This window comes from Euleptes europaea, chromosome 6 (genome assembly GCF_029931775.1).
Source record: "Euleptes europaea isolate rEulEur1 chromosome 6, rEulEur1.hap1, whole genome shotgun sequence".
NCBI classification, from domain to species: Eukaryota; Metazoa; Chordata; class Lepidosauria; order Squamata; family Sphaerodactylidae; genus Euleptes; species Euleptes europaea.
This window is the reverse complement of record NC_079317.1, coordinates 59,160,879-59,180,298: the sequence shown is the minus strand read 5'-3', so window position 1 is coordinate 59,180,298 and position 19,420 is coordinate 59,160,879. Positions and strand designations below refer to the sequence as shown.

Genomic DNA, 19,420 nt, shown 5'->3' with positions numbered 1-19,420 from the left:
CAGTGGAATAGTTAATGTCAGATTAGGACAGGGGTTCAAATTGCCATTCATCCATTAAATTCACTAAGTCATCTTGTGCCAGTCACACCCTCTTACCCCTATTCTTAGCCAAGTCTATCTTTTAGTGGTGTTGTGCTATGAGCTCCTTGGAGAAAGGGTGGGATAAAAATATAACTTATAGCTGAATAGAAGGGCTAGGGCTCAACCCCTCTGACATGGCTGCCTTTCCTCTAAACACTAGGCATGTGAGTCATGGCTGTAGTTACTCAGCGTGAAGGTATTTTGAACATGCTAAAAGGAACTACTTTTTATATTTAAGGCAAACCATGCTAGGGATATGACCTGATGAACTTTGGATCAAACTGAGTCTTGACCCTTCTGTGGCGGTCAAAGGGCTGGTTGCATGAGAAGCCAGTTGGTGGTGAGAAGGACCCACGCAGCAAGTAAGGACCCACTCATCCCAGACTTTTTGGAGGTATTATGGGTCAGTGGTATAGCCTTTGCACTAATTGTTATTTGTCACTTTGGCAGTGCAAACTGCTATGGCAAAACATAAAACATAACTCCAACATGCACACAAATGCTCCTTGGGATTACTTGAGTAGTAACAGGAGTTCAGTTGATGTAATTGTCACGGCATGATAAAGATGATCCCCTTGCAGCTTGACTCCCCATTGTTGAGTAAGAGTTTGAGGTAACAAGAAGCAATAATCCATGATAGAAGATGATGGTAACTGGCAATAGTATGTCTGCCTGTTCAGGTTCTCTGATGATATGTACAGAGTTCAACCACAATAATAAGTGAAAACTGCTTTGCTTAGCCTGCTACCCTAAGCCTACTCAGATGCTCTAGTGCAGGGTTAGGAAGTAGTGGTCAATGTAGTGACCATGGAGCCTTCCAAACACCTTTTGTGGTGCCTGTCAAGTGTTTTTAGGAACTGGGCAGGGCCAGATGGGTTTTTGCACAGTAGGGCTTTGGATTGGCCACTGGAGTTCTGATTGACTGTGCCAATTTTTTAATACGTTGCTTCAGCAGCAGCTGCTGCCACCACAGCCCAAGAATGTTCACTGCATGACTGAAGGTAAGTTGTGTGTATGCAAGAAAATATTTTTAAACAATGTGTTCATTTTAAAAGGCATCCCATTAAACAGAGCTTCTGCCCAAAATGTTGAATTGTTAGTATTAGAGTTATGCATGACCTCACTTCCTGAGATTTTGTGGTTGGCCTCGTCTCTTATGGCAGCTTGACTCCACCTCCCGTGGCAGCCGTTTTGTAGTTGTGGCTACCATCCAGTGTCAGAATTCCAAAGGTACCCACAGGCTGAGAAAAGCTGGGGACCCCAGCTCTAGAGGCATCTATGGGATTTATTTCCAAGTAAATATGACTACTTGGAGAAGTAAACTGAAGTTGCTTTTTAAAAAATTGTACTTTGGAAAAAATGTATCAGTATCTTTTCAAATAAAATAAGAATCTTTTAGTAGCTTTTTTAAAATAAAGAAAACATTAATTGAATTTTGAATTTAAAAGTATTATTTGGAGTAATTAAACCATCTCAGACATAATGTACTTTGAGACACCTTGTTACCTTGTTTACTTTCTGCCAGATCACCGTGGGAACTGGATCTCCTGATATGGGTACATCCAGTCTCAGTTTGTTTCCAGCCACCACAATAATGGTGTCGGGAGTCTGGCCCCTGCAGTCCAGGTGGATTTTGGGGGGTTCTGCAGCAAAAGTATTAAAGTAGAGTAACCTTTTCCAACACAGCTGGATATCGTTCTGAAACAGAGCAGATTTTGTCTAGCTCCATTTTACTGATATGTAGAATAACAATCATAGCCCTTACCTTGTCTAGGCACAAAGTCAATCTTAATTTCTAGAAGGAAAAAAAGGAAAAGGGATAAAAATGTATCTGAAGTTTACCAAACAGAAATAAGCTTATGGTTAACTTTTAACAAAGCATAACAACAGCCTCCCAGGGTTTGAGGTATCATAATAAATTGAAGCCTAAGTGATGATGGGAAAAAAGAGACTTATAAATCATTCAAACAAGATCAAACAACTTACTGTGAACACTGCAACTGATTTTTGTTTATATGTAATTGTTCCCTCTTCAACACCTTTGGTGGCTTTCTGACAATAAATTTACTGTGGTCTGTGTATAATCTGTATATATTTTTCCATCTGTAGAAACAACACATAGGCAATTCTGCCACATGCCTTTTAGCACCCTAGCTGTCCACTTGTTCCTTTCTTACTGCTCCCTTAGACTGGGCTAAACTGCTTGTGTTTAAATAACATTCTTAGGTCAGAGTATAAAGTCAAAGTTAAGTGTGTCGTCCCATCTATATAAATGGGAAATGAGCAAGCAAATGCTTAATCCTCCCGTTAAACCAGTAGGACTTTTAAGTGCTTTCCTTTCTACCAAAGTTACCCAAGTAAAAGTTACTCTACACGTTACAGAGACGAAGGTGGTAGACTTCTGGGCACTGCAGGTGAACAAATAGTTTTTGAAGGTACTCCTATATTAAAAAAATCTTCTCTACATGTAAATAAACAAGCATACTAAAGTTCTCTCTCCGATGTAGTAGCAAACTATATAAAGGATATTTTAAGTGGGAAGCATACATCTCCCATACCTGCAATCTGTAGTTCTACCTCATTCATATGATGTTTCTGGGCCATCATCCTTGTGCCCTGGTTTCTAAGACTTCTGTGGGCTTAGATATGATACTATATGATACTATACACAACTCATTTACACCATGTGTGCATTAGCAAATCAAGGTACATGTCAAAGGGCTTTCTAAATTCCTGTATTTTCTTTTATCCCAGTGTGCATTATCCCTTTTAGTTTTTACAACAATCCTGTGAGGCAGGTTAGGCTGAGATCTCATAAATTTTACATGTTCAGGTCCTGCATCTCCTTCATCTAAGCCAAGCGTTCTAGCCAGCATACCACATTGCCATCTTTTGCATGTTGGGCTTATACCTGGCATTTTCATCTTTCTTGATGGCATTAATCCAATTTATTATCAGCATTTCCCTTGAGCCCATGCCACCCTCTATCAGTCATTTTTCATGAACTTTTCTTGCCCCCCATGCATAAATACCACCCTAGGCCCAAATTGTGACAAGCTTGTCATCTCCTCAGAGAGAGCATAAATAACTTTTTAAAATGTACACTATCTTGTCCTGAGGCTGCACATGAACCATCTTTCACAACATATATTGATTTTGTACCATCTACATTAAAAGGAAGAGTGAAATGAAGATAAATAATTTCCTGGTGTGATTGCTCAGATCTCCCCCCACATTGGCTTATATTGCCCAATTATCATATTGGCCACTCAGTCCACCAGCTGAGCCATGCATTATTCTGTGTGACAAGTTTTAACAATGTTCATTACTTAAGTGCTAAGCCCCGTACATTTCCATAGCCATGGCTTGTCTCTGTACATCTGGCTGCTTTTTCTTCTTACGGACCAGACTGTCAAGTGACATAAGATAGCCTTCACTCTTGCCCACCCCTTGGCTTCATGAGCTCCCCTGGAATTCTATCTGGCCCTTAGTCTAGACTCATGTTTCTTTCTCAATGTATCTTCATTTTCAATATGAACAACTGTTTCTCCATTTGCTCAGCTAGGAAGCGGACAGATGGAGGGTTGACCGGTTCCACACACCTGATACCCACAGACTACATGGGGATTCTTCTGGTTCCTGCGCTGATAACTTTGAATTCAAATAGCAGACTATGGTCCATGGAGATCAGTGCGAGTGACACAGTCGAAACCAGAGACTGTTGTGCTACCCTGCCCCACGTCGGCAAGTTTAGTTGTTGTTGTTTTGCTGTCAAGTCACAGCCAACTTATGGTGACCCCATAGGGGTTTCAAGGCAAGAGACATTCAGAAGTGTTTTGCCATTGCCTGCCTCTGCAATAGCAACCCTGGTATTCCTTGGTGATCTCCCATCCAAATACTAATCAGGGCTGTGCTTAGCTTCCAAAATCTAATGAGATCAGGCTAACCTGGACTATCCAGGTCAGGGCTACAGTGCTAAAAATCAGCCACCATGTAACTTGACCTGAATACAGGGCTAGGCTCCATATATCACTGCTATATATTTAATTGTCTGATACTGGATTTATCAAAGCTTTTTAAAAATTGTTTTTGTGTAGTTAAAATAAACATTGTTTCCTGACTGAATTTCCTCTTCTGCATTGTTTTTAAAAGTGAAAACAGTTCTCAGTTGTTCATCACCAACACTCATCAGTTCAGCTAGCTATATACAGCTATCCAGTAAAGTAAATTATATACGTAGAAGCAAAGTTGTCAGTAAGGAGTAAGCACTTTTAATTTTAACATAGGGTGTGTTTTTTTTGTTTGTTTTTTTAAAGGGCATGATTTTCATTATGCTGAAATTTGGGAAGTGGGGTGTTTTAATTTTTTAAAATAATTTTCAGACACAATTTTTGGGTTCAGGAATTTCGAATTTAAAAAGTGTACCCTTAAATTCAAAATTAAAGTGCATTTTCCCCCAGGCAAGAGAGAGGGAGGGAGTTTTAAAGGTTTAAACAGTTTTAAACAGCCATTAGTTTCTATGGGCTTCCAGAGCCCAGGCCGACTGTCAGGGTGGGTTCTGCCACCTCTGATGCTGGTGGTGGGGAATGTAACTGGGAAGAAGGCCTGCAAGATGGCTCTGGAGCTATGAGCAGGGCTGATGCCAGCCAGGCAAGTCTGGGCAGGTTCAGTCCTTCCTCTCCTTTTAAGCTTTAAAGAGACATGGGGAAAAAAATGGAAGAATTAATAATAATTTCTCCCATAGAAAGTAATGGCTGGTAGCTAATGTTGCCAACCTCCAGGTACTAGCTGGAGATCTCCTGCTATTATAACTGATCTTCAGCCGATAGAGATCACTTCACCTGGAGAAAATGGCTGCTTTGGCAACTGGAGTTTATGGCACTGAAGTCCCTCCACTTCCCAAATCCCGCCCTCCTCAGGTCACTTCAGATATACCCAAGCCAACCTGGATCAGCTAATTGTGGGTAAATATTTGTCTCAAGAATATCCAAATACACACCCTTCATTGTCAGATCTGTCCTCCACCCACTTTTTTGGAAATAGAAGCAATTTGCCAGTTTGTATTCACAGAACATTCTGTGCACATTCAAAACTCCTACTATTTACATGCTTCATTTTCCTTTCTCCCCAATGGAGACTCAAAGTTGCTTACATAGCTTTCTTCTCCTCGATTTTATCTTCATAACAACCCTGTGAGCTAGGTTAGGCCTAAGGTCACCCAGCAAGCTTCTAGGGCAGAGTGGGGATTTGAACCGGCATCTCTTGGGTCCTAGTCCAACATTCTAACCACTATACCTTAATGGCTCTCAGGTGTATCATTTATATTGATTCGGAACAGTTAGGTGCTCGCTGGCTTTTCCAATATTTCTACTGAAAAATATTATTGCTACTATGTCAGCTAATTTTTATACCAAATGCTCAATTTCATCTTCACGTTTCAGCTGTTAAATATATATAAACAACACATGGAAATATAACAACTCTTACCTCATTCTATTATCCAAAAAATTCTAAATATAGCCTAAATCTATTAACCTCATCTGTAGGTATTTGAAATCTATTAACCTCATTGTAGGGACTGCTATTTGAAAATATATGCATTGTATCAACTATATTTCTTATTAACTGGCATAAAAAATTCCAGGTTAAATGCATGGAATTTCTGTGCATGGGTGGGTCTCCATTCATTTCAGTATAAGAATGTATACAGAGATTGGCTCCTTTCATTTACATCAACAGGGGATGTGTGTTCTGATATTTCTGGTTTGAACATATATCTGAAAAATACCTTATAAGTATAAGGCTCTGAGGCCTGTTTTTCTTCCATTTAACAGGTTTACCAGGCCATGTCTGTGTGTGTGGGGTGGGGCAAAGACAGATGTCCCAGGATCACATGTTAGGGGGGAATACCGTAACTGTCTGCCCTATCATGACGATTCTCTTGTAGACTTCTGAGCATGGGCAAAGAGGATAAAAAGCAGGCCTGGCTGCCACTTGACTCCATTTGAAGGTCTTTTTTTTTTTTTTTTTTAGTGGTGTGCCTCTGCAGCTCTTGTCTGCACCTTAGATTGATACTGCTGCCTGCTGCTGCCTTCTTGGGGAATCTTTCTTTTTTGTGAAAGGTCTGGCTTGCCCTTTGTCGAAAATATTGTTTACAATATTATTTCAAGTTGTTCAATGTTTTTTGTTTTTGCCTGCGAGGTTGTAATTTGGGGGGGCATTGTTTTCTTTTTGGTTCTTTTAAGCAATAGTTTTCCTTGGTTTTGTTTTATGCTGTTTTTAAAAAGGGTTTTAAATGGTCGTGTTGTGTTGTTTTGTTGGTTTCTCTTCTCTTGGTGAGTTTTTGCATTTTCTATATCATTAAAAAGTGTTCAATTTTTAAAGAGTTTGTGTTTTGTGGGAGATCCTAAGATGAATTATCTGGTTTGCCATTAGTTTACACTTGCTACGTTGGCCCTAGATTCTGCTTGGCTTCTGTGGTTTGACATTGGGTCTGTTGGGATAGCAACAGTGTCCCTTGCTTATGTTGGTTTGGTTTGGGCCTCTGGTTTGACACTGATTGTGTTGGGCTTGCTATATTGGCCTGTGGTTCTGCTGAGATTCGCTGACATGATGTTAATTCCATTTGGCTTGATGATTCTGTTTGCATTTGGAGACTTTTGACCAGTGGTTGCTGTTGTGTGCTTGGCTATTATCTTATTTTCCATGGAGAAAGCATAGAACCTTTCCCCCAAAGGAAAGAATGGAGACAAATAGGATGGCTGGGGACACCTTGGTCAGGGCCTGTAGAACCCCCTTGATCCAACTCTCTTGAACTTTGGGGACTCTTTCGTGGACAGGCAGGATGAAATACCCTGGGATTGTGGTGTCATTTGCTTGAAAAACAGCCACTCCATGCCCAAGAAAGACTTTGCCAATAGAAAATAACAGACCTGGAAAATTTTGGAATTCTGACGTTGCCCAAACAGATTTTTGAAATGGTATAGGAGGTACCTGAGTACTCCAGAATACCAAAATGGAACCCATTCCTGAAATCTGAATCCAAAAAATACTGGGTTTTTTTTAGGTGTACATTACACACGAACACACAAAGCTGCCTTATACTGAACCAGACACCTGGTCCATCAAAGTCAGTATTGTCTACTCAGACTGGCAGCAGCTCTCCAGGGTCTCAGGCAGAGGTCTTTCACATCACCTACTTGCCTAGTCCCTTTAACTGGAGATGACAGGGATTGAACCTGGGACTAGGGCTGTTGATTCGGTTCGGAGCTTCAGGCAAGCCTTCTTAAGAGACCACCCAAGTTTTGTAAACATTGAGTCAGGGGGTCCCGAGATACGGGCTTTCCCCTTTCCCTATTGGGATGAATGGGATCCTGTATGCATCTCCTCCAGAGAAAAACGTCCCGTGCCTAAATGGAAACGTCTTGGATTACCCAGTCCTCCCCAGCCCCTCCTGATGGAACAGAAGACAGCCACAGTAAGACCCCTTTGGGGGCTTTAATCTATAATTTTTCTCCTGTGTGTGTGTGTGTGGGGGGGAAGCAGAGTCTATGTGTGTGTGGGGAGGGAGCAGTTTCTGTGGGTGGGGGGGGAAGCCAAAGGGGGCTTTTGCCGGTTCTGCCTGGGGTGTGTGTTCCCCCTCGAGTCTCTCTCTCCCTGGTTTGAGGGGGGGGGGGGTTCAGTTGTGTGTCTTCAGGTTTTCCCTCATTCATAAAAAACTTCTCAGCTGATTGTCGGGGCTGGGAGCTTTGTGCGTGGGCGGCAAGCTCTGCTCAGAGATGCACATTAAGGGTGGGGGGGACCCCTTTCGGGGCCCATATCTCAGCCCCCCTGACCCAATCTTTACAAAACTTGGGGGGTCTTTCAAGAAAAGTCCTTTGAAGCTCTACCCCCAAAAATGCCCCCCCCCCAGAGCCACGGAAAGGCGCGGTTGTGTTTTTAATGGCTTTATTCGGCCAATTTTTTTTCCGAACTTTGAATTCCCGCCGAATTGCACGGACCCGAAGTGGGGGAGTTCGGACTTCGGCATATGCCGAATCTAAACGGGCCGAATTCAGCCGAATCCGAACTATACCGAATTTTTTTTAATTCAACAGCCCTACCTGGGACTTTCTGCATGCCGAGCAGATGCTCTACCACTGAACCACGGCCCCTCCCCTAATCTTGTTAGGGCCCCTCTCTACCACTGAGCCATGGCCCCATCCCTACAGGGAAGCCATTCTGAGCAGAGAAATTCCTGCAGCCAGGACAGACATTATCTTGGATCAACTTTTGCATTCTGTTTAGAATCAAAATAAATGTTATTTTTCCTCCTGTGGATCCTGGAGTTACTTAGGCAACAATAATTTATAGTGTGCAGGACCATTTCTCTGCAGTACACCCAGACATGACCTTTACATAGTGGCTAAAATCCAATGCATAGTTATGCATACATAAATTCCACTGAGATCAGTGGGCTTAAGTGTGCTTAACTCTGTGCTGGGCTGTAGTTAATCTATATGAGAACTGAAGTTATGCATTATCATGGTGTTTGCTATCGCTCTAGCCTATTTAATCTCTCTCCATTTTAGGCAGTCATAGAAATCATCCCCATACTGTGATCAACAGTCCAGTTCTTTCTTAAATTTTCTTCATTAGGACATTGGATGTGTGACTAGACAGATTCTGCAATGCAGTTTGTTGCATTTAATTTTATGGATTTATGTATGCCATCTTCGAGGATTTGGAAGGTGAAATAAAAGCTAAATAAACAATGAACTCAATCCAGTGCCCCAGAGGCTCAGCACTTATGCATGGGGAGATCCCCAAAGGATAGGGTTGCCAGGTCCCTCTTCGCCATCGGCGGGAGATTTTTGGGGCGGAGCCTGAGGAGGGCGGGGTTTGGGGTGGGGAGGGACTTCAATGCCATAGAGTTCAATTGCCAAAGCGGCCATTTTTCTCCAGGTGATCTGGTCTCTATCAGCTGGAGATCAGTTGTATTAGCAGGAAATCTCCTGCTACTACCTGGCAGTTGGCAACCCTTCCAAAGGACAGAGGCCTGTTTCCCCCTCTCTCACTGTCTGTGCACAGCAGAGCCTGTGTCAATGGTTTGTAAGGTGGGACAGGGACCAAAGCCGGGGTTGGGGGGCTTCCTAGGGCCCACCTGCTGTGAAGCAATTGATTTTCTTTTAGAAAACAAAAGTCCAGTGGCACCTTAAACTGTAAAGAGCCTTTGCAATCTGCAGGAAAGGGCAGAGATTCAGGTTTCAGATTGCTGCCGAAAAGGGAGCATAAAAACAAAGGACTATAAAAACAAATGGAAAGAGGCGTGGTTATGGTCCCTGAAAACTCCATATCCACAATTCACACCAAGCCTTGATGACTCCTCTCCCTTCCCCATAAGATTTCCCATTACAAGTTTCCTTCACAAATCTATAGGGATGCAAGTCTCTGTTGCTGGCCCCATAGGTCAGTGTATAAGAGGGTACAACTGGGAATAGTAATATAAACACTAATGACTTAGAACGGCAGAAGTGTTTACAATGAAAAGTAATAGCCAACTTTATCCTAAAGAGTGGTGGGAACTCTTTCTCAATTGTAAATGTCTTATTAATCCAAGTTATGAATCAGAATCTGTCCCTAAATTCTGGGATTTTCCTGGGGGGATTGAAAGAGACAGTGGTTAGGCCACTCTTAAAGAAATCATCTCTGGATCCTACTGATTTGTCCAACTACAGCCCAGTGTCTAATCTTTAATTCCTGGGTAAAACAGTTGAGAGAGTGGCAGCAGAACAGCTCCAGGCTTTCCTGGAGGATACATCGGCTCTGGACCCATTTCAATCCAGCTTCTGACCTGGTCATGGGACGGAGATCATGTTCAAGGTTTTAGTATTGACCTTTAAAGCTCTAAAAGGTCTGGGACCATCATACCTGTGGAACCACCTCTCTCGATACATCCCCCAAAGAGTGTTACCACGCTCAGCTGGTAACAATTTATTGTGGTCCCTGGCCCAAGAAGCATCAAGCTGTCCTCAACCACAGCCAGAGCCTTTTTGGCTCTGGCCTGGTGGAACTCTCTAGCAAAGGAGACCCAGGCCCCACGGACTTGGCTCAATTCCACAGGGCCTGTAAGATGGAGATGTTCTGCCAGGCCTATGGTTGAGGACAGCGACAGTTCCATCTAAGCTGGCCTCCCTACCTGTCCTATCGTTACCTACTTTTATTTTCCATTTCTTCCTTTATTCCGGGGGTCCCTTGTTGTTTCTTCCCTTTCCCTTTGTTTTGGTGGGTGGACTATATTCATTAGCATTATACTCTGCTGAGTTCCCTCCCCTCCCAGGCTCCAGCCCAAAATCTCCTGGAATTTCCCAGCTCACAGTTGGGAACCCTAGGTGGGAAGGTAAAAATAGGTTGGTTAGTGGATGAGAAGGAAGCAGGAAAAGGGGAGAGATAATGGGGCTGTCAGGGATAGAAAAGAAGAAATAATGGGGGAGGGGGAAATGTGATGTTCCCCACAAGTCCATGTGGGCCCCCTACTTGCATCTTCTAATACCTAACTCAAAAGTTTTTAATTCAAGCAAACAAGCAGTTCCTGTACTAAGTATGAAAAAGTAGACTCTGTAACACTTACCCAAAAACTGAAGATGGGCTGAAAGGTTGTATGCAAATCCTTCAGGAACAAATGAATAATCAGCCTCGTCTTCTGGGGTTACATCATCAATAGTTAGCTTATGGATTCTGGAAAACACACATTGTAAGACTCCATTCACCCCTTATACATGGCAAACCCCATCCTACACAACAGTGGACAAAATAAGAAAGGCAGCAATGAACTCCACTAAGGAAATCTCTGAAAGGGTGGCCACCAGCTCTCCCCACTGCACCTAGGAACACTCAGAGTTCCCGTTCCTTGACCAAGTACAGTGCCGGAAGGAATCTGGGCTTTTATGCCCTTCAGGAGTCATTCCACATACTGGACTGGACTGAATCCTAGATATACCCAGATCCACTTTAATGGCAATGGCTTGTGTTTTAGCAGCTTGTTTTAATAGCGTCAGATTGTTTTTAACTGCTGTGTTTTAATTATTTTGTTCCATTGTTTTAACTGCAAACAGCCTCAAGCAGGTCTCTGGAGAGGTGCCATATACATTTTCTAAATAAATAAATGAAATACAGTGGTTCCATACAAGGGTGTTTCAGAGTAGAAGCAATTTTCAATAGCAATTTCGTATTCGTTTCAAAAACCCTTTGTTGCCCGTATGTATATATACATACATAGAATACACACAATAACAGTGTTGTATGTGTGCGTCTATATATCAGTAGTCAATGGGGCACCTTAAAGGCTAACAGCATTGATGTACAAAATTTTGTGGTTTCTATGCTTAAATAAATATAGCCCACCAAAGCTTAGACTTCAAAAAAATCTTTAAGGGGCCTCAAGACTCCTTTTTGTTTCTGCTTTAACAGACTAAAATAGCTATCCCACGTGTATGAACATCCAAAATCTGATAAATGTGGACATCCATATTTGAATGCCGACAATCCAGGTGAATGCTATAATCAGCCAAGTATACACATCAGCATCCAATTGAATATGTCTAAAAAGTGGAGTATTATATGTTATTTTTGGACTTTGTTGAAATTCCTTGAGTCACCAAATTTTGGGTATCATAACACCAGAACAGCAGGTTTAGAGTTTGGGGGCACCAGCCTTCCTATTTGGAAAGCAGGCTCGTGGGGTAGCCAAGAGTGCCTTCTACCATCGGCATCTGGTTTACCAATTTTTTTCCTTTCCTAGACTCAGCTTACTTGGCCAGTATGTTGTGCTGCCTTTGAAGGAAATGTGGAAATTGCAGCTGGTTTGGAATGGAGCAACACAATTGTTGTAGGGAGCTGGCTGACAGGAACACATCTCACTTATTTGAACAACTACTAAATTGGCTGCCACTTTATTTCCAAATTCAGTTCAGGGTGCTGGTTAGGACCTTTAAAGCCCTTCATAGCCTGGGACTCGCCCAGCAAAAGGATTGTCTCTCCCCATATGTCCCTTTGTGCAGCAACCAGCGTGCCACCTTCTGAGTATTCCCTCACTAAAGGTAGCCCGGCTGGCATTGACTGGAGCCTGTGCTTTCTCAGTAGTTGCTCCCACTTTACAGAACGGGCTCTCCGAGAAGACAACTGGGGGCGCTAGCCCTTGGAAAACTTTAGGAGGCACTGTAAAGCTATTTTATTCAGTAGAGCTTTTAGTAGAATGTACATTGCAAGCATTTTATAAGGTTTGGGGGGCATTGGAATTTTTTGTTATTTTACTTTTAAATTATGGATTTGTAAGCCACCTTGAGTAATGGGAAAGGCAGGATATAAATTTCTTAATAATAAATGATATATGCACAATAACACTTAGGAACTAATCCAACCAATTCCCTCATATCTACTTAATAATTCACAACATGTAGTGGTAAAGTATCCTCCTAAATCTGCTTACAACCCTCCACTCTCCATAAGAACATAAGAAAGGCCCTGCTGGATTAGACCAAGGCCCATCAAGTCCAGCAGTCTGTTCACACAGTGGCCAACCAGGTGCCTCTAGGAAGCCACAAACAAGACAACTGCAGCAGCACCATCCTGCCTGTGTTCCACTGCACCCAAAATAATAGGCATGCTCCTCTGATACTAGAGAGAATAGGTATGCAGCATGACTAGTATCCATTCTAACTAACAGCCATGAATACCCCTCTCCTCCATGAATATGTCCACTCCCCTCTTAAAGCCCTCCAAGCTGGCAGCCATCACCACATCCTGGGGCAGGGAGTTCCACTATTTAACTATGCGTTGTGTGAAAAAATACTTCCTTTTATCTGTTTTGAATCTCTCACCCTCCAGCTTTAGCCGATGACCCCGTGTTCTTTAGCAGATGACCCGTCTTAACTAAAATCAGAAAAGTATCTTGGTTGATACTACCTTCCCATGAAGACAACATTCATGTTCTTCCCTAGCCCTCTGAAGAATGACTCACCTGCCAATGTGAGAGATGTTAATCCTTTCGTCTGGGATCATCTCCTTCCCATTTTTCAACCAGATGCCCTTCACGTTCTCGTCGGAAACCTCACACTTAAACACAGCCTGGTCCCGTGCCTTCACTGTCAGATCCGCAATACTTTGGTAAACTTCTAGCTTCTTCTCTGGAAACATGAATTTGGGGAAGAAGCGGCATAAACATCAGCAGGTCAGAGGTCAGCCTAACACTGATACCGTTGATGTCGCTTTTACAGAAAGAAGAGGCTAAAGAAAGATGAAATTGGAGGAGATATCTGGAGCACGTGAGGTTTTAATAAGACATGATAAACAGGCACCTGTTGTTATTAGGATTCTATTACATCCGGCATATAGGTCCAACAATCCCCATAATAGGCTTTTGGAGGCCTGAAGTATTAGCTGTCATACAGTTAGGTATCTCTGCATCAGCCATTACTTCAGAGCAAGTTACAACCAGATTCAGTACATTCTTTAAAAAAAATTTTTTTTTAGAAAAGGTAATATTCCTCATGTCTCACCTTGTACGATTAATTCAGCAACTGATTCCCCACCATTGGTTTGCACTTTGTAATGCCCATTATCATCCTTGGTAGACTCATTAATGATGAGGTAGTGCTTTGTCCCATCCTTTTTGAAACGATATTTGAAGGCCTCTTCCCGGGTCAGCTCCACTCCATCCTTCTCCCTGTAGGTATCAAATATTGCTAGTCTATATTCCTTCTCATAGCTCAACAGCAGTGCAGCCTCTCCCATGGGTTATCATGCCCCACATATAGCTTAGGTTCAGCTATGTAGCTGTATGTATGAGGAAAATATTATGCCTGTTTGCAGTTTTATGAGGCAAGATGACACTCTGGAGAACCTAAGGGGCAAGGGGCAATATGTTCATAACTTAACCAAAGATAAACAAATAGTGCTCTGTGGTTTTTAGGGTTGCCAACCTCCAGATACTAACTGGAGATCTCCTGCTATTACAACTGATCTCCAGCTGATACAGATCAGTTCTCCTGGAGAAAATGGTTGCTTTGGCAATTGCTCTCTCATTGAAACCCCTCCCCAAACCCCACCCTCCTCATCTGATGGTGCAGATCTGATGGTGAAGGCACGGGACCAGGCTGTGTCCATAGGCTCCGCCCCAAAAACCTCCTGCCGGTGGCAAAGAGGGACCTGGCAACCCTAGTGATTTTGATGCAACCAGTCATTTCTTAGTTTCTTCATTAGCAAAATGGACCCAATTTTTTTCTAGGAGATGTAGTATGGGGAGGAATCAATTCTTGCTAATGAAATTTGAATGCAGCATTAATGGAAGCTATCAGAACATAATTGAAATGAATGTTATTGTAATTGTATTTTAATGTGCTTCTGAATTGCGACAATGTTCCTATGTGGATTTTTTTTGTACTTCCCTCCTCTTGATGTTGAATAGGAATCATTTCTGGCATTCTTGAATTGAGGCAGAGTGACACTAGAGACTACATCATTTTATACAAAACCTGTAGGTAGCTGCATTGATCCAGGGAACAAGTAGAATAATGGATTAAAAATATATTAGGGGCAATGGAAATATCACAAAATATCACAGAAGCTTTTTTTTTGTTCTCAGAACTCTTCACCAGACTGGATGCTAAGAACACACAAACATGCACAGAGGGTAGGAAAAAAGTTGCTTGAGGGGATGTCTGAAATCTGTAGACTGTTGCTTTCTTGAAATGGAAATGAGATGTGGCAGAGGAATAAGTGCCAGGTGCAGGACAATTTTTCAGATGCACCAGAAATGGCTGTGATGAAGAAGAAAAGATTGAACAGATAAGAGCCCTGCTATTACAACTGATCTCCAGCTGATAGAGATCAGTTCTCCTGGAGGGGCTGTGGCTCAGTGGTAGAGCATCTGCTTGGCATGTAGAAGGTCCCAGGTTCAATCCCTGGCATCTCCAGTTAAAGGGACTAGGCAACTAGGTGATGTGAAAGACCTCTCTGCCTGAGACCCTGGAGAGCCACTGCCGGTCTGAGTAGATAATACTGACTTTGATGGACCAAGGGTCTGGTTCAGTAGAAGGCAGCTTCATGTGTTCAAATATGTTCAAAACCATCCCTAGTGCTATTTAGATTGCAAGCCCTCCACTCACTATTCTGTGGTCATTACGTTGGTACTAATAACAAGATACTCGACTTCTTTTAGAGATTTATTGTGAAGTTGAGAGGTCTCTCCCTGGCTTCTGGCTCCATATAAAGCAAGGACAGCTGTACTTTCACCCTTGCCTGATTTCCATTCCACAGATATCAATACTCTATAATGAGTATTTATATTTCAGGGAGTAGCTCTGAGCCACAGGATCAGATAGTGGCAGCTGCATTGAGTTTTGGGAAGGATTCGATACCCACCAGCACACTCCACACATTCAGATATCCTTAAGTGAATGCAAAAAGGCAAATGTATATTTATGCTGTATTGCCTTCAGTTTAATGAATGTATAGTGAATATTTTTAAATTCTTGGTCCCCTCCCCACCCACAAAGAATGGATAAGAAACGTGCCTTTGAGAAAGTAAGAGGTATTTAAGGAACAGTTCCTCACTTTGTTTTTTGCAAATGCGAACAAGCACGTGAAGATCTCATATGAAAGGAAGTTTAAGGGATGGGTTATACTTTGCTGTAGCCACATGGAGGAAGCCTAGAATAAAGCCAAAAAATGACTTGCCCTTCATTACAAAAGCAATGGTTACAGGCCTTTTCTACACATGTAGAAAACTGTAGACAAACCATCTCATGAGAAACAACCTTTAGACATTTCTATTTTTAAAACTGAATGTAAAAAAAAAAAGCTGTATTAAACCAGTACTTCTTTTGCCATAAGAGAAGTGGGTGCCTCCATTCTTCTGCTTATTGCCTTAGAGGCAGAAGACCTAGGGTCACTTACACATAGGGTTGCCAGGTCCCGCTTCGCCACCGGTGGAAGGATTTTGGGGCGGAGCCTGAGAAGGGCAGGGTTTGGGGAGGGGAAGGACTTCAGTGCCACAGAGTCCAATTGCCAAAGTGGCCATTTTCTCCAGGTGAACTGATCTCTATCGGCTGGAGATCAGTTGTAATAGCAGGAGATTTCCAGCTAGTACCTGGAGGTTGGCAACCCAACTTACACATGGGTTGTTTGCCCCGGCTTGGATGCTGTTGGGAAACAGGTTTTTCTCTGTCTTCCTTATAGCATCGTGGTGCTTATGTGCACCTCTCGGGTTTTCTCTGTCTTTCCTGTGATCTTTCTCAAACCTGCTTTTCTGTGATGCTTGGGGAAAGATCTCAGCAATGCTGGAGTGGCAATCATGTGAATGAGAAGGTCCATATCTTCCAGGTTATGTGGGAATGGCTGTTGCTGGGAGAATGGGGAGAAAATGAAACCCATGTAGAAACTGCACAGTATCAGCAGCTGCAGTGTGGAAACCACACAAGCCAGGCCCAATGTGGAAAACACCTCGAACTCTGTGACAATCGCTTGCTTCCAAAAGGTGGGCAGGCAGTGCGGCACTTAAAAGTCTAACTCCTCTCTCATCTTAAACCCTTCCAGGGAACAGAATATCCCATATCCTGTTTGCTTTCTTACCATTTCACAGCAGCCCCTTCTTCAGACACTTCAAGTTCAAACTCCACTCTTTCTCCAACAGTCACTACCTGGTCCTCCAAAGGATGAGTGATCAGTACAGGAGGCTCTAGAATGTGAAAGCAAACCAATTCAAAGAGGGAATCGAGGGCAACCAAATCCCATTCAGTTCAGGTTGATGTTCAACTGTGGCAAAGCATTTTTCCTTTCCACAGTAGGCAAGCAAAACAGATCCTTGTTCCCCTGGAGTTCTTGCTAAAATGTCTGTTCATAGGAATAATGGATTTGTGGTGCTGAATTACCTTACGGGTTGCTTATCTGAGAAACTCTGAAACAAGGGAGTACTCAGTTATCTCCCCCTTTTTCATTTGTAACTATTGTATGTACGGGACCATCTTTCCTGGTATGTTCCCCAGAGAATATTAAGATCTTCAAATACCAATTTACTGGTGGTCCCCTAGCCTCGACCAGGGCCAGGGCTTTTTCCTGCCCTGGCCTCTGCCTGATGGAATAGCCTCTCCAATGAGGCCAGGACCCTGTGGGACCTTATGGAGTTCTGCAGGTCCTGCAAGACAGAACTATTCTGCCAGGCTTATGGTTGAGGCCAGCTACTGCTTTCTTTATTATTGCTGGCCTCCCTACCCCACTCCACCTTGCCTGGAAAGCTTCCACTCCATCTGCAGGCTCTGCATCTTATGTGAACCACCTGCGGGCCTTACAGTTGCCTTATGTCACAAGCCAAGCACCATTGGGAACAGCTGATGTTATCATTTTATCATCTTATAGGGCTGTTTTAATCAGTTGGTTTTATAAGTATACGTTTTATTGTATATTTACTATTATGTGAGCTGCATCTGCTGGGGAGAATGGGCTATAAGTCCAATAAAATAAATAAATAAGTAATCATAAATTTAGCACACTTACAGTGCAATCATAATCAGGATAGTGTTGCTGTTATGTAATGTAAGAACTAAACAGGGAGCCGAAATTTTGCTTTTTCAAAAATTAGATCAATTAGAGTTCACTCAAAGGAGCATGAAAGCATGCAGTGGAGGGAGATACAACCAAGCTGTTGTTCCCTGTTTTACTATGCGGTGCTGCGGCAACAAAATTCCCCTGCATCAAAAACATGGCATTTGGACACTTCTCAGAATGTGCTCTTGTGCACATGTTCACTGTGAGTCAAACGAATGTGCATGGGGTTGGCATTACAAAGGCAAGCTCTGCCCCCCCCCCCAATCTGCACATATTTATTGGATCATGACTAGTGTGTGGTGTAGTGCAGTGGTTAAAGTGTCAAAATAGGCTCTGGGAGACTCCGGTTCAAATCCCCACTCTGCTATGGAAGTGTGCGGGGTGACCTTGGGTCAGTCACACACTTTCAGCTAACTTAACACAGGGCTGTTTTGAGAATAAAATGGAGGACAAGAGAATCACATGTGCATTCTGGCAGGATTAAGGCTGCAAAAGAAGGGCAATTGGCTTCATTTATCCTCACTGACTTCATCATATAGCCCAATCTAATTGGCTCCATGTGGTCTGCACATTAATGATGTGTTCCCTTGATTGGCTGGGATCACATATTGATAGAGAGAAAACAGACTGCAGACAGGCTAAAAAAAAAAAAAAAGAATGAACAAGTGGAAGATGTGGGTTTTTCAGGAAACTTTTGACATACCTTTTATACATGCTTGAAGGCAAAGCCTAGGTATGAACTGGGGTCCTCTGATTCTAACACATCAATGCTTAGGGTTGCCAGCCTCCAGGTACTAGTTGGAGATCTCCTGCTATTACAACTGATCTCCAGCCAATAGAGATCAGTTCTCCTGGAGAAAATGGCCGTTTTGGCAATAGGACTTTATTACATTGAAGTCCCTCCCCTCCCCAAACCCTGCCCTCCTCAAGCTCTGCCCCAAAAACCTCCATGTATTTCCCAACCTAGAGTTGGCAACCCTATCAATGCTAATTATGCTCACCTCTGACAAATAGCTCTGTGAAACTCTTCTCCTCACCAACCACACATTGATATGCTGCATCATCGGCCAGTGAGCAGTGGTTGATCGTCAAAACCCTCTTATTTCCAAGGGCTTCAAAAATATATCTGTGGAAATGCAAAGCAAGCCCAAAGATTATCAACAGACAGCTGGTACCCAGGGGGATTGGTCATGTCAGAAAGGAGGGAGAATGTTTGACAAGCTGTCCTAATCTTGTATGGACCATAGGTAAAGAGATATGATACCCCCCACACCCAGTGGCAAACCTACATTTTTGGGACCCTGAAGCTTGAACTGTTATGGGGGGTCCTTTACAACCAGCAACAATAGGGCAACATCCAACAAGGTGCAAAGGGCCTTGCTGCCCTTGCAAGGACCTCGAGGCCCAGATGGCAGAAAACAGGGTGTGGGGTGGAGTCCTTGAAAATGGTCCATACAGTGAGCCCCTTCCCACCAGCAACGAGGTCTGGGTAACTACTGTTATCTTCTTCAGTGGGGTTGTTCTATGGCAGATGTATTGGTTCGTTCTCTAATAGAGAGGTAGAAGGTTATCAGAGGTGGCTCATTAGGATAAAGATGTGAAAATCTGATTTTTTTGTGTTAAAATGCACAAGTGAGATGAGTGCAGCCTGAATTGAGAATTCAGATGTCTTTTTAGATTGGCTCTAGCCTAAGGGCTGAGCTAGAGAACTGTTAAGCCATGCACCAACGAAGGATTCGAGGATCCAGCTGCCAAAATG

At 42.9% G+C, this 19,420-nt stretch overlaps 1 protein-coding gene across 1 annotated transcript in view; it reads right to left on the bottom strand.

Moving 5' to 3' along the window:
- MYBPC3 (myosin binding protein C3) overlaps positions 1-19,420 on the bottom strand; it is a 72,778-nt gene that overhangs the window by 23,122 nt on the left and 30,236 nt on the right. Inside the window, exons 14-20 of the mRNA XM_056851370.1 lie at positions 18,663-18,787; positions 16,690-16,795; positions 13,617-13,783; positions 13,079-13,244; positions 10,691-10,797; positions 1,847-1,876; positions 1,588-1,724 (exon numbers count right to left, since the gene is read on the bottom strand). Of these exons, the coding sequence (XP_056707348.1) occupies positions 1,588-1,724; positions 1,847-1,876; positions 10,691-10,797; positions 13,079-13,244; positions 13,617-13,783; positions 16,690-16,795; positions 18,663-18,787 (838 nt within the window). The remainder of the gene's footprint in view (positions 1-1,587; positions 1,725-1,846; positions 1,877-10,690; positions 10,798-13,078; positions 13,245-13,616; positions 13,784-16,689; positions 16,796-18,662; positions 18,788-19,420) is intronic.